The sequence below is a fragment of the Lissotriton helveticus genome, chromosome 5_1 (genome assembly GCF_964261635.1).
Source record: "Lissotriton helveticus chromosome 5_1, aLisHel1.1, whole genome shotgun sequence".
Classification (NCBI taxonomy): Eukaryota; Metazoa; Chordata; class Amphibia; order Caudata; family Salamandridae; genus Lissotriton; species Lissotriton helveticus.
Window position 1 is genome coordinate 383,754,188 of NC_136065.1, and position 15,355 is coordinate 383,769,542.

General features: G+C 42.3%; 1 protein-coding gene across 3 annotated transcripts in view; it reads right to left on the reverse strand.

Annotated features, from left to right (window-relative positions):
• The window catches only part of LOC144754586 (alkaline phosphatase, tissue-nonspecific isozyme-like), a 323,201-nt gene that overhangs the window by 86,543 nt on the left and 221,303 nt on the right, over window positions 1-15,355 (reverse strand). For all 3 annotated transcript variants that reach the window (XM_078642556.1, XM_078642554.1, XM_078642555.1), the window contains exon 6: window positions 7,064-7,239. In XM_078642556.1, coding sequence (XP_078498682.1) covers window positions 7,064-7,239 — 176 coding nt within the window. The remainder of the gene's footprint in view (window positions 1-7,063; window positions 7,240-15,355) is intronic.

Sequence of the window (15,355 nt, forward strand, 5' to 3'; positions counted from 1 at the left end):
CTGACAGCGCCATACCATGTGGTAGAAGTTTGCTCCCTCAAACTGGCATTGTGGTACTTTGCTGTCATGATAACATGTTGGACATACAGTTTTTTCTTCACATGGTAAAAATGTGAGCGCTCATAAGCTATCTTAAAGATGCCACAAACATACTACCCCTTTGGCAAAAGTATTTACTATGCAATATTTTGCTGTGCATGCCTTTTAGGTTCACCATTTACAATGCAAACTTAATTTCCATAACACTCTTCTTTTACTTCGCTTGATTACTAAGCTGTTAAACCGAATTTCAGCCTTGCGCTTTCAATTGATTTTTAAAACTGCTTTTAATTTGCATTTTTTGTATCACTTGTAAAATTGTGTCACGAACACCGAGATCACTGCCCCTTACCTTTAGGTTCACTTGCTTTCTTCTGGGTCTTATCGCCTGCATCCCAGTCAACCACTGGGTTTCCCCGCTTGCTGTGGAGGGTGCTGGCGCTTCTGATCTCTAACACCAGGCACCTGGGGGCTATTGGGGCGGAGCAATTTGGTTAGCGCTCCAGCTCGCACAGCACTATAAATATGGCATGCCTTACTCCTCGCACAGCAGAAGAGCGCAGCAGGGGAGCCAAAGGCAAGCCCGTCTGCGCCCGTCTGCGGCCAGCCGGGGCTAGGGGCTAAACACTATGCCCATTTTTTAACCTACACAGCACCTCAGTTGATACGCCTACATGGCAACTGGCCCATCAGCGTTGGCACCAGAGCTCATGCAAACAAAGCAGGGATCCTCACCCACCGAGACGCCTTCCAGAGCTCTCTGTCCACCTGCCTGTCAGGAATCTTTTGTCGTCCATAAGGGCCTACCTGAATCTAACACCTCTGAGTGTCAGGTAGCAGGGACTCTTGCAATTAGCTACTTAAACACCCATTCTATGGTGATACATCAGCTTGAAATCTTCCATCTCATTGACTCTGACAAACCCGACATACTTCTTTGGTCCCAAACCTGGCTCACTACAGAGTCCGCCCCTGATATCCTCGCAGCAGTTTCCAGCGGCTATTATATACTTCAGGTCAATAGGCCTATGGGCAAGCTCGGGGGAGGGGTTGCAGCTATTATCCACCAAAAACTCAGGTTTACCTCATTAGGGATCGCAGGTATACCCTCAGTTGACAGCCTCATTTTGAAATTTGAATCGCCCCAAACCCCCTTTATCTGTGCTTTATTCTACCAACCTCCTTACCACATGCCCTCATTTCCCCAACTACAAGGCAAAATGATCTCCCAACTAGTCATCACCCACGCTAGGAGATTTTAATTAATGGCCCACTGATGCACAAGAGAGTGTCAGCTCTATTGAATTCACTGATCTCCTGTCAGGAATGAACTGCATTCAACATGTGCACAATGCCACCCATATAATGGGACAGAATCTGGACCAAGTTTGGACTTCCAACTTGGAAATTTCACAACCATTAATCTCCCCATGTACATGGTCAGACCACACATTCACCATGGACTGTGCCCCCCTAACCAAACCCTCCCTGATGGGTAATGACCTGGCTAGCAATTGGAATCGGGCCAACATTGGCCATCTATACACACTTTTAAAGGCCACATTGCCAACTGAGCAGGATTCCCTCTGCAATCAGGCAAAGAGCATCAAGCTATGTCTTGAATCAGCTAGTGACAGCATCGCCCCCTTTAAGAAAACTAAACTTAATCGCCCCCACGATGCTCAACGCTGGTTCTCCGATGATCTGAAACAAAAAAAACTTGCCCTTAGGCAAGATGAGCTTAGCTCTAGACGGGACTACGTCTCAGAGAAAAAAGCCACTTATGTAACCCTGCTAAAAGACTATAAAAACTTCATCCTCCAGACTAAGACAGCTTATTTCTCCTCAAAAATTATGAACCCAGCTACTAGGACCAAGGATATTTTTTCTATAGTCGACGAGCATGCACAACCGGATAGAGTGATGGCGAAACCTGCCTCCTTAACAATCACTTTCTGACTCCCTTAACTCTTACTTCATCGAGAAAATTGCCACCATCAAAGCTAGTATTCCTACTCCCACACCTTCGACTGCCTCCCCTATCACATGCAAAAATTATTTCGTATTGGGCCAAATCCCCCTTATTTCTAGGGAAGAGTTTTTTGTTTTACTCAAAAAAGTCGGATCAGGCTTCCCAACCGACTGCTGCCCTCCTCATATCTTACAGGAGGCTTTCCTCACCTGTCCAGACCGGCCCCTCTCACTTCTGTACAACTCTCTTAAACAAGGCATTGTCCCAGACACCTTTAAAAATGCTGAAATTGTCCCGAACCTGAAGAAACCCAAGTCTGACCCCTTGGTCCTGAGCAATTTCCGCCCCATCTGCCTACTCCCCTACCTAAGCAAAATCTTAGAGGCCCACGTAGCGAACTGTCTCAGCTCATTTATTGAGCACTCTAATTACCTCGACCCTCACCAGGCAGGATTTAGACCAGCACACTCCACGGAGTCAGTTATCCTAGCAGTTATGGACGAGCTCAGGAGAGGGGCTGATAAAAACATCACCCAGGCCCTGGTATTTTTAGATCTGTCAGCCGCTTTTGACAGTCGATCATGGCCTCTTGATCGATCGTGTCAGTAATGCTGGTATCCAGGGTCTGGCTTTGAAGTGGATCTCCTACTTCCTCAGTAACCGATTTCAGGCAGTCCGCCTTGCCAACTTCTCGGCCAAGAAAGTGAAGGTGACCTGTGGGGTCCCCCAGGGTTCTTCCCTTGCGCCCCTCCTGTTTAACCTGTACTTGTTACCTTTGATTTGGTCCTTACGCAAAAGAAGAGTTGAAACATTCAACTATGCTAATGACCTCCAGCTGGTGTTCGAAATTGACTCTTATAACACTTCAGTATCCAACTTTCAATCTACCATGAGCTCTGTCAGCGAATGAATGTACACTAACCAATTGAAACTTAACCCTGATACTAACTGGAGGTTCTGCCTACCATTGGAACTCTAATTTTTGTCCTCCTCTCCTAGGCAGTCCTCCACGCCCAGTAGGATCTGTAAAGAGCCTAGGGGTTTTAATTAGCACGACCTGTCTATGAAGCCCCAGATCAGTGCGGTGGTCTCTGCCTGCTTCTTCCACCTATGCTGAATCGGCAAGATCTTCAGATTTTTGACTACCGAGGCATTGACCTTAGTCGCCTTGGTTATCTCTCAAATTGATTATGCCAACTCACTTTATGTCGGCATCCCGGCATATCAACGTCACCGTTTGCAGTTGGTACAAAACCAAGCGCCAGGCTCATCTTCCATCAACCCAGACACCAACATGTCTGCCCTTTGATGAAGAGCCTCCACTGGCTTCTGGTGGCTAAACGCTGTGCCTTCAAGCTGGGCTGTACCATCTTCAAAGCCCTTGTCAGGAACGGCCCAGCATTCATCTCCTCAAAGATCCATCGCTACGCCCCCTCTCTTGAACTGCGCTCCTCCCATCTGAATCTGCTTACCACCCCCACTTTCAAACGTAAAAAACACGGTGGCCTCAGATTCTCAGTCCTGGCCTCTCAATTTTGGAACTCTCTCCCTGCTGGACTGAGGTCGGTAACATCCTGTGCCCAGTTCAGAACATTTCTAAAGACCTTGTTGTTCTCTCAGGCATACGAGTAAAGGTTCTGTTATTGTGTCACTGTCGCCCTCCAGCTCTCAGCGCCATGAGACGGCTTGGTGTAAGTGCGCTCAACAAGTATTTTTAACATAACATAACAGTAAATCTTACCTATGCTACAGCAGTCTGTTCAGCAGAGGAATCTTACTCCCAGCTTCTATATTCCATATAGCCCAAGATTTTGTTTCACTTTGGCATTTTCTTTCCAGAGCAGCTGAGGCAACACGCACACTGTGTCACACACCTATTGCCAAACACTGTCCGGGCTAGTGCAGGTAAAAGCAGTGTGGCAGGGGACGAAGTTGACGGACGACGACGAGAGAAAATAACATTTAAAAAAAGAAATCCACTTTCCTTGACGACCTTACACCCCCCCCCCCCCCCTGCAACTGGCCAAACATCTCCCTTGACCAAAAGCCAGAACTCTTGACTTGGCTAATATTTCTGCTGCCATCACTGCCATGGTATGTGGTTAACCACATACAGAAGGGTTTTCTGAGAATAAAAGCGCAGTTTGATGTTCCTGAAAAATTATTTTATCTCCAACTCTTGTGTACATCACCATTGTTGGTGTAGACAAACACGCTTGAAATGTCATTTTTTTTAGCAGCTTTACGTTGTATGCGTTTTGTTTACATTCAAAAATATCTTTCTCCAACTTTTTTAATAGTGCTGCAGCATCAGAAATATTGTGATTTCCTTCAAAGTTTTTTTCCTGGTCTTCCAGTCTGTCCAGGTCTTTGGGAAAGTTTTTTGTTCTTGGTACGTCACTGGAATTTTTTAAGGCAAAAATGCCATCGTGAAATTACTGTGAAAGTTATTTTTGTTTAAATGCTTGTCTCCTGAGACATCATACAGAAGGCTTGAGAATATGTGAGTGGTGTAAATCTGAACCCAGAGTTAAACAATAACTGTCTTTTAATTACCCAATTAAGAGCAATTAATACGTGTTGGACTGATTATCAGGCAAGGCGCTTTAAAGTCCAAACCTTTTTGTTGTAAATCATATCTTGTATATCTATACATATAAAAACGAATGTATGTCTGTCTGTCTGTTTGTCCTTTATGCACCTTTACACCATTCATCCGATCGCCATGAAACTTTGGGAAGTTGTTGAGTACACTCCCGCGAAGGTTTCTGGCATATGCATTTCTACACCATTCATCCGATCGCCATGAAACTTTGGGAAGTTGTTGAGTACACTCCCGTGAACGTTTCTGGCACATGCATTACTACACCATTCATCCGATCGCCATGAAACTTTGGGAAGCTGTTGAGTACACTCCCGTGAAGGTTTCTGGCATAAAATTGTTTTAAATATCGGCCCCCCAGGGCCCTCATAATCTTTCGAATACTGATGTACGCACCAGATGGAAAAACAACAAATCGTGTATCCCTAAGCAATCCAATAAATAAATAGAATTAAAACATCATTCATCCGATCGCCATGAAACTTTGGGAAGTTGCTGAGTACACTCCCGCGAAGGTTTCTGCCATAAAATCTTTTTAAATTATAGTCCCCCCGGGACTCTCATAATCTTTCGAATACTGATGTACGCACAAGACGGAAAAACAAAAAATCGTGTATCCACAAGCACTCGAATTAATAAATAGAATTAAAACACCATTCATCCGATCGCCAGGAAACTTTGGGAAGTTGTTGAGTATACTCCCGGGAAGGTTTCTGGCATAACATTTTCTTAAATATCGGCCCCCCACGGCCCTCATAATTTTTCGAATACCGATGTACGCACCAGACAAAAAAACAAAAAATCGTGTATCCACAAGCACTCAAATAAATAAATAGAATTAAAAGGACACTTTGAAATGTTTTCCATGTTAAAATGAATAAGTTTCAATAAAAATGACACAATGTAAATTGAATGTTATCATGACGAGTTTCCTTGAATTTCCTTTCTTCGGAGATCGCAGCAACGCGCGCCGGGTAAGCTAGTATTAAATAAATCATTGAACAGAACTATTTCCCCTTATGCATTGTGTGTGCGGGTTCCGTGTGATTACAGAGCTTACCATTGTTCAATATGAATGTGAAGGGAATAGTGGCATGATGGATAGTAAAACATTGTAGTAGCCAGATTGAGAGAGGGCTGGAGTACATGCATGTGTGTGCCTGTACACCTGCCTTTCTGTCTGGAGAGTCAATGTGTAAAAAATCCTCATAACCTGTTGTAGGGATAATGTATCTAAGGGAAGCAAATGATTAACACTTCATTCCCTTTGACGGCTGTCTGCACTAAAACTGACCTCACCAACTCTTTCTTCTTGATCGATACATTAACCTGCAGGCCCAAAAGCTGTAGAAGAGGTTGGCGGGGTTAGATCGCGGATTAATAGGCAACCTTCACTTCATCTTTCAGGGTGTATTGACTCACAGGGGACAGAAGTGTCACAATTAGAGGAGGAATGCTCCATACCCCACTGATGGTCATTCCTTGCCACTCACTTAGGCTTTAGTGGTCTGCATTAGGCAACCAGAGTGAGGCTCATCTGCTTTTGATCTGAGGAGGATAGGAGTAAGACTCAGTGGCGGCTCTTCTGCTAAGGCGAAGGAGCATCGCCACCACTGCTTCACAGCAGTGAAGTAGAGGAAACATAAAATGATAATAACTCGCATTATTATCATTTTATGGTTTCCTTCTGCTTCACCTTTGTGTTTGGGTCGGGGTTGCTCCAACGACAGAGGAGAAGGGGAGGAGTGGTTTGCCCACTCCTAAGGCAACATAACTGTTTGGCCAGCCCTCTCGGGTTGGCCAAACGTTCATGCTTACTTCGCATCTTCTCCATGCAGGCTCATTAGAGCCTGCGTGGAAAACATGCCCAGGCCCTCCTTCCCAGCTGAGCGCTGATCAACGGCACGCAGACCAACCACAACACTGCATTGGAGAGTCGTGATTGGCTATCGGGAGGCTGGGAGCCGGGTGCTTCCTGTCACAGTAGTGGTTTTATGACAAGTTGTATGAATATTAGTTCTTTGGGCTAAGGCATGAGCCCTGTGGAATGGAGTAGGAATGGACGTTTGTGGGGGGAATGTGAGAGCGTAGTTCTGTTGGTGTGGGTGTGTTGGCATTTCCTATGCACAGTCTCTTCAAAATTCTTCTTCTGTTTCCACTAATGATGGAATTGTGTGAAAGCTGCAGTTGCCACAATTGGGGGCAATGGGTGAAAGTTATGTGTTTGCCAGGAACAATTTGGAGAATAGCAGTGTGACAGTAGCGTTCACCAACTGGATAATGCGGGACCTGAAACTGTGCATCCACTCAACTGAACAGATAATCTTTAGTTTGGGTTTTCCAACCAGAAGGTATTCCACACTTAAGTCCTCATTGTTAGAGAGAGATATGACATTCCAATCATCCATCTAGCACCCAACATTTAGCACACGATCATTATGCTAGGATACCTCAATGTCCGGAATGTTCTCCATCAGCTGCCTGGCAATGTCTTTGCATCCCATGCTGACTGCTTCGACGGGCATCTCAGCATCACTGTACCAATCCCGGTTGACACAGTGGGCGTAGGCAGCACTGGGAGTGGCATGGTTGACTCTCGTGGTTGTCACTACCCCTACTGATTTGCCTGTGGGAACATTTATGAATTTGATGAGAAAATGCATAAAATGGATCATAACAGATGAAACTATAAATCCTGCTTGTTATTAAGCCATATCCCAAATCTTTCAAGTCACTTTTCAGTTTTCCCTTTTACCACTGACCCCTCTAATCTACATATTTATATGACTGACTTTATTGCCTAAAGATTTTAAAACAACTTTTTTCAAGAGGATTTTGTCATACTGTGTATTTTCCATAATGTACAGATATTAAAATCAGTGATTATAAAATAACATTTTCCCGTGCTGGTGTATTTCTTATAATTTAAAGGTGCTGCCTCCTGCCCATGATGGATTTCAGCCAATGGGAGTCACATTCTCCGTTTCCTTTCTTCCCACCTATAATCATTCCCAAAGCAGGGTTAGATTACGACCTCCTCAAAGTACACAAATACTCTTTACCAGTTTGTTTAAACAGCATCATCTTCATGAAAATCAATCAAAACATGAACATTTGAATTGCAATCTGAGTCCTTTGTTAACTGTACCTTGAGAGCACCAGCTTCAAAGATTTCTCATTCCTACAGATTAACTAAGATCTTCTTAGCATTGAAGAACTGTATTCAATCAGTGTCAACCAGAAGTTAATTAATTATTTAAATAATATATTTTCACATTAGAAAAAACAATCTTCATGCAAATTGCATCAAAATTAACACCGAATGTAAAACAACAGGAAACTGTCAACATTTGCTATGGTCCAATAAAGCCATTTCAAGAAAATAGTGATATTTGTGAACTATTTGGCCTTCACCTCAATGTATTACACTGTAAAGAGTTCCCATCCATTCAGTATTGGACTCTACTGTATTTACCCATTATATATACTACACATATATGTCTACATATATGGAATACAATATTTACCTGTAATACTGTGTTTGCAGCTTGTAGAGTTGCATATTTGCATGCTGTGCACACTTCTACCACCTAGTGTTGGGTTCTGAACATTACACGCTGTTTTTCCCCAGAGAAAGTGTTTCTGTTTCATGGTGGCTCATGGTATCTCCCTCTTAAAGCTAGCATGCACCAGAACACAGGCCCACCTCAGACAGCGTTTGCTTTTTTGCCCTAAATGTGAGGGCATTTATGCTTAAGCAAGTGGTATAGTGTCTTTATGCTAAAAGAAAGAATTACAAACAGTAAACGGAATCTGCATTTAAAAGCTGCCCAACTGTGTTATACCATGATCTCATCCGGGAGATGGGAAGGGCACATGTCAAGCTACAGCACTACAAGCTACAAACAGAGGCCTATTCCGATGTCCGACAGACCTGAGTCCGTCCGACATCGGGCAGGAGCTGTTACCGACCGACCTGCTGTCATCGGTTACCGCACTGCTAGTACGATGCGACCGAACAGGGTTCGGTCGCATTCGTATACCTTACAATGCAAGCATGCTTTCCGACCGGAAAGCATGCTTGCAATGTAGAAAGCAGGGGTGCAGTTCATCCCTGCACCCTGTGGCCGGCACCCCAAGGTGCCTGCCACCGGGTGCAAAGATCAACAGTTGGGCACCATAGGTGCCCCCAGGCTGCCATCTGGCGGCCTCACACCCATGGGGGCCCTGCTGGGGGCCCCAGAGACAGCTTCCGACTGCTTTTTCGTGCCAGACAGACCGGCACGAAAAGGCACTGAAAAGCTGCCATCGTACTCCCTCGGTCGTACAGAGGCGACCGGGGGAGTACTGGAGGATGTCTGGATTGCGGAGAGGCTCTCCGAGCTTGTTGTCCGCAATCCGGAAATCCGAGTTGGATTCCTTTCCGACCGAGCCCATCAGAATGGCTCGGTCGGAAAGGAATCCGACCAGCAGTGACCGATTCGGTCGGAAGGGCTCCGAACATGGTTCGGAGCTCTTCCGGCCGAAATTGGAATCGGCCCCTAAGTGTTACAGGTAAGAAACATTTTAAGATGATGGCATGTGTTGCTGTAGATCACATGCTGTGCATACGCTGAAAAGCAGTACCCACATCACTAATGTGGTGGTTTGCAAGTAGAAGTGATAGATGTCTAGAACAGAATGTTTATGACAGTGTGTCCAACCTATGTCCCTTGCTTGGTGTGCATGGCCACGCAACAGTGTTTAGTGAATGTCTGGCTAGAACACCATGCAGCAACCTTACAAATATCTGCCAATGGAATGTTTCCGAGGAATGCCTTTTAGGTACCTTTTGGTAAGTTGAAAGTGCCGAACATGTGGTTACCTTTGGATTTGGAGTAACATCTGGATGCATCTAAGATCTCCCTTGACAACTAAGCAGTGGAAATAGGGCTGACAAGACGTGGTTGTGCAAATGCAATGAAAGGTTATTGTGTGTTCCTAATGGATGTAACCAGTTCCACATGCTGGCTAGTTGGATATATTATTAAGGTAGTGCTTTTTTCCGCTGGTGATTGCGTATGTGGTAAAATAAGAATGTAATTTTCTGGGCCAGTTAATATGAAAAGGTGAATGAAATATACAATATCAGGATTTTATGGTACGAATTTGGACAATTACAAGATATAACAACAATTTATCAACCCCCTTGTCAATTGTATTGCTCCTTATATTTGAAGGAGGTTGTAACCTTATTCACTATTCAGGAAAAAGTTCAGGAAAAAATATAAATGATTTGATTTACAAAAACAAATTCCCGCTGTAGGAATTTATGTTTGCATAACAAAAAAAGGTTATATAGCGGTTGTATAAAAAACTGTGGACGGTCATAAAAACTTTCAAAGCCTGCAGAGGAGCCGCAATAGCTTTTTATGTTGCATAGGAGACAAGACAGGGCCGCCCCATGGTCCCAATACAACAGTTAGCAGTAAGAATGAACAATAATACGAATATGTAAATACCATAAATAAACTATTGGAGGTGTCCCATGCATTATATACAGCAAATCGATTAGTTTATACTGAGTCAGAACTGACATGACATATGAGCAATTTTAATGATTAAAGAATTTTCAACAATATCTGGTTGATAAATAAAGGTACGACTGAGATTTTAGTTACAGGGTGTAAAGAAATGGTACTCCAGCAATTTTATTGATTGATCGATCATAACCACGGTAAAACATTTTGGAGTATGGATCATTGCTAAGATTAATGGAATTTATTGCTTTAATTAAGTAAAACAATTAACTGAAATAAATAATGAATTGGGAATCTGAGACCAACTTTAGTTAGACGTTTTAGTTATATGAAAATATCAATAAGTGATGATTCCATTACACAATATGCATTTTAAGAATTTAAGATCTTGACAACAATAAATTCTTAACGGAGAAAGAAATTATAAGCACATTTCTAGCCTTCAATATTTACAATTGCATTCTTCTTTACTAACAAAATTGATGAGACAATGGTACAGACTAAACCAGTAAAGAATTCATTCCCAAACAGAAAATAACTACTAAATATGTAATTTTACAAATCTTGACACCATGAGTAAACCTTGAGGTGATTGTTGTAACAAAATTCAGTAAGATTTTCGAGGAAAGCATACAATTAAATGTATGGGAGATAATATTGAACATGCGACGTGAAAAAGTTTGAAATTCATATATGGAACTTAATAAATATTGCTATGTTTAGGATGTATTACATGCCAACTACAATGCTAAAATGAGGATTAGAGCTGACAGTGAGGGTCAGAGATACTGAACAGAAGAGGGTACTTTACTGCAAATTTTAGTTGATTGTATTATCTGCATAGTAATTGACATATTCAAACTAAATACAAGTTGTGCCTTGCGCGAGGGAAACAGAACCAAATGTTCTACAAACTGACATTTGTTCTAGAAGACGAAATATGTGCTAGGGAATTTACACCTTTTTTAAAGGGCAAGAAGGAGAAATGTTTGTTGCTCAAAGATATAATAAAAATCACAGGAATAAGAACCAGGATGAAAATATATATAGAAAAGTCGAATATTGATTTTGGATGGAAATGTGGGCAGAGGTAGTTCATGTTTTTTCATCTTATTTTCTTTTGTGTAATGACGTAGATATCAGTGCTCTATGAGCTTAACTCTTCCCTTTCTAACAGAGATGGTAGAGCTTTTCCTTCCTATAGGAGGTAAGGATAAATGCCTTCCTATCACTTATTCAGGGGAGAACATCAACAATCTGAGGGCAAAAATGAAAAAAACTGGGACAGGTGATAATACATCTGGCAAGACACAAGGCTATTGCCACAAATGTACTCATGTAGAAGTGTAGCCCAAACCTGATTTCTTGTACGTGTAGCAGATAATATACAGTATGGTGGATTGTAACTGCTATGGGCTGAATTCGGTGATTGAAACAGTAAATAGTTAATTGTTGCCATTTATGTACATCGCATGCACAAGCTTTAGGTTTTCCGACTTCTTTTTAGGCGTTGTGTGCATTACACTGGTATCAGTTCAAATCCGAATTCTAAGATCTTGGGTGCCGAATCCCAATATTGAGGGACTTCAGGGTAAAATGCAGTAACAATCCTAGATGCTGATCGAGCAGACCTAAAGTAGGCCTGAGTGAAATGTGCATAGCTTCCCTTGCAGAAATTACAAGACATGCCAAAATAATTATTAGGTGAAATGCTGGTTTGCTAATATGCTCTATTTTTTAGAGCCTACCTTAATCAATATTAGGAAAGCTTCAAGGGCAGGTTGTACTGCCATAAGATCCAACACAGCGATTTGTAGAGTATGCTTCTGAGTGGATCAGTGGACCTGAATAATCACATCATCTGTTTGAGCTGCTCAACCTGTGAGTGAAGCATCCATGTGGATGGCCACCTGTGTCTGTGGATCTAGAAAAGATCTGCCAAGTAATACGTTTTTCTTGTTCCACCATTGCAACTTGTGCCAAACATTAGGCTCTATTGACACTACATCTTCCCATTTCTTGATCGCTTGTGACCACTGTCTGGCTAAACATTCTAGTACATGCTTCATCTGGAACAATTGCACTGGGTATTAATGCAATTCATGATGCCATTATTCTAGCAGATTAGTTATCATTCTCATTGTCAGAGGATGCAACATTTGGTAAAGGGGATGTAGCCATTCAAATGTTACCAACCTCTCCTTTCTCCGCTATGACTGAATTGAGAATAACAATCAGAAAATCTTGAATCTACTGCTGACACAGATGGGATTTTTTACAGTGATCGTTATGCTCAGTTTGTGATACAGTGGATAACTTGTTGAGTGTGGACAAGCCGCTGCACACAACTTGTGCCCTTGACCAGCCAATCGTCTAAGTAAGGGAATACATATATTTTGTTGCGACTCTGGTGAGCCACAACCACAACTAAACATTTTTAAGCTCTCTTGGAGCTGTTGCTACTCGAATGGTAGATCTATGAATTGATACTGTGTTCCACTTACCACAAACCTTAGGCTGTATAGGTGGACATGATGGATAGTAACGTGAAAGGATGTATATTTAAAATCGAGTGTTATCATGGACTCTTCAAGGGGACCACACTGAAGAGTAACAAGTATATGTGACACATGAAAGCGCTTAAATCCAAGGTCGGTTGCTATGTCTTCTCTTATTTGGGGATTAGGAAGTACACACAGTACAGTCCATGTCCCAGTTGATGAGATATCAATTTTTCAACAGGCCCTTTTAGGAGATGTGCCTGCACATCTTCTAATGACAGTTTCAGGTGATATTTGTTGATTTTGAGGGATGTTGTGGTAAATTTGGAGAAAAAGTATGAAACGCCAAGCAGTAAGTATGGGTGATGGTTGATAATCTCAGGTTATGTCCTTCCAGTTTGGACAATTGTCTCCATGCATATTCTGAACGGTAGGAGAGTGCAAGAAAGGTTCCTGCTTGGGTGGCAGCCAAGCCTGCTCCTTGTGCACCTCTTGCCATGCAACATCCATCCTCACATAATGTCCTTGACATACTGTTCTTCTCTAGCTTGGTGCAGTGTTTCTGGAAAGGAGAGCTAAGGCCATCCTTCTGGTCTTCTTCCAGTATTTACCACCTTTGCTGTAAGACAGGTGTGCAGCTTCTGAAAACCTATCCTATGCTTTCAATGTTGGAGGACACCCATTGCTTTAGCTGAGGATTCTAAGGCGGGTATGTCTATATGATAAGATGCTGTACACAGCAAGTTGCTGCTATTACATGTGGTGAGGCTGTGTCTGCAGCATCAAAGGTACACCTAATGGCAGCGTCAAAAGGCTCATGCTAACCATTTCAAACACACAATCATTAATATATATATTTTAAAAACTCCATGCACTCGCAAATTAGAAAAACAATTCTGAGGGAATTGTAATACTAGATTGTCTACTCAGCTTGGACTACTATCTTCAAAGGGGCCTCATAGTCATTATTGAATCCAAAGTATGAAACAAGGGGTTGATTCACACAACATATCTGACTGGCGCTATTCTACGTCCTTATTGGTAAGTTAAGGCAGTTCTTGATGCAACCACCTATTACCACCTCATTATGGAAACAGGTTTCTTAAAGTGGCAATTTGTGACATGAAGGTTTGTACATATTTGTTGCATGGCATTGTTTTGTGGCGGTGACATGACCTACTGCTGTTTTGTGCTGATGTGTATTTGTACTGCATTACTGCAATGTGATGTAGTTGAATTTTATAGTGGCTTTTGTACTATGTTTTGTTTGGATCAGCGGTGGCTCCTCCGCAATGGTGGATGAGCGTCGCCCCACTCGCTCAGAGCTAGCTGCTGAAAAATAAAACACTATTTTATTATCGTTTTATTTTTAAGCTGCTGGCTGAGCCAGGCATGTGCAAGTAGGAGCAGGGATGGGCCATGGGAGGGAGGAAGAGGAGTGTTGGATGCACTTTTAAGTGCACATGTCAGTTTGGCCAACTGTCTTGGGCCGGCCAAACTGACAAGTGCACTAAGGTTTCTCCAACCCAGTTGTTTTTCACAGGTTGGAGAAACAGCATAGACTCCCAGTGCCAAGCGAGCATCAATTCAGCCAACTCAGGCAAATTCCCACTCTGCTCTCATGCTTGGGAGCAGCACGGGATTGGATGGGGAGTACGTTATGCCAGGAACTGGAAGCAGAGGAGCACGAGGCAGCAGGCAGCTCTAGGTAAGTCTTTTATTTTATTATTAAACCCCCTCGTACGACCCCCCTGCTGCCTCCCATGCCCTTCACCCTTTATGCAACCTAATGGGAGTATGAGAAACAAGGCGATCTAGACAGGTAGCAGCATAGAGTGGGGGCGGCATACGCACAATTCACATACTGAGAGCGTGTATGCTAAAAACTAGGCCTCATTTATGAGAAATGACGCATCGCTACGTGAAAGCAGCGATGCGTCACGTCTCAGTGCGCACTCCTTGCGACATACCTGATGCGTCATATTTAATGTATGACACATCATGTCGCAAGGAGTTACAGATACATCAGTGACCTAACACTGGGGTACTGAGGGCTAAGTGTTGAAGGGGAGTACTTTGTGTTCAATTTGTTGAATTACAGTAGGTCAGGTCTTGGACAACAGAGATACCGCCAATTTTTTTACATTTATTTTTTTATGAGTTTTATATATCAAGAACTAGACCCGAGACATCGGGTATCAGACAGCTTTACATGAGCACCAGTTTTGTTACAGAAGGATACGTTCATTTTATTTAGGCACGTGGAGATTAAGTGATTTGCCTAGAATGGTGCACAGACATAATATCAAGTTGGAAATATCGAAGTGACAGAATATCGACTTCAAGGTAAGAAAATAGTTTTTGTTAATATCGAAGTCAGTAATATTGTTTGTAAAAATATTGTTGTTAATAATATCGATGTTTATATTAGTGTTATGTATTTTAGTATGGATTTTAAATGTATGTGCTCTATATTTTCATTTGAGTATTGCATTTTTTTAAAGATGTATTACATTTTAAGAAGTTCTTCATTTTTTAAGTAAATTTTGCGTTTTAGTTCCGTAGTGGGTTGTGGGTTTATAGGGGAATAGGGTGGGAAGTAATTTAATTATAATTAATGAATATTTAGTATTAATTCTTACTTATGTATTTAATATTTTATATTGTTAATTGTGGTAATTCATGTATTATTAATTAGTTATTAATTGGTTTTTGATTAGTA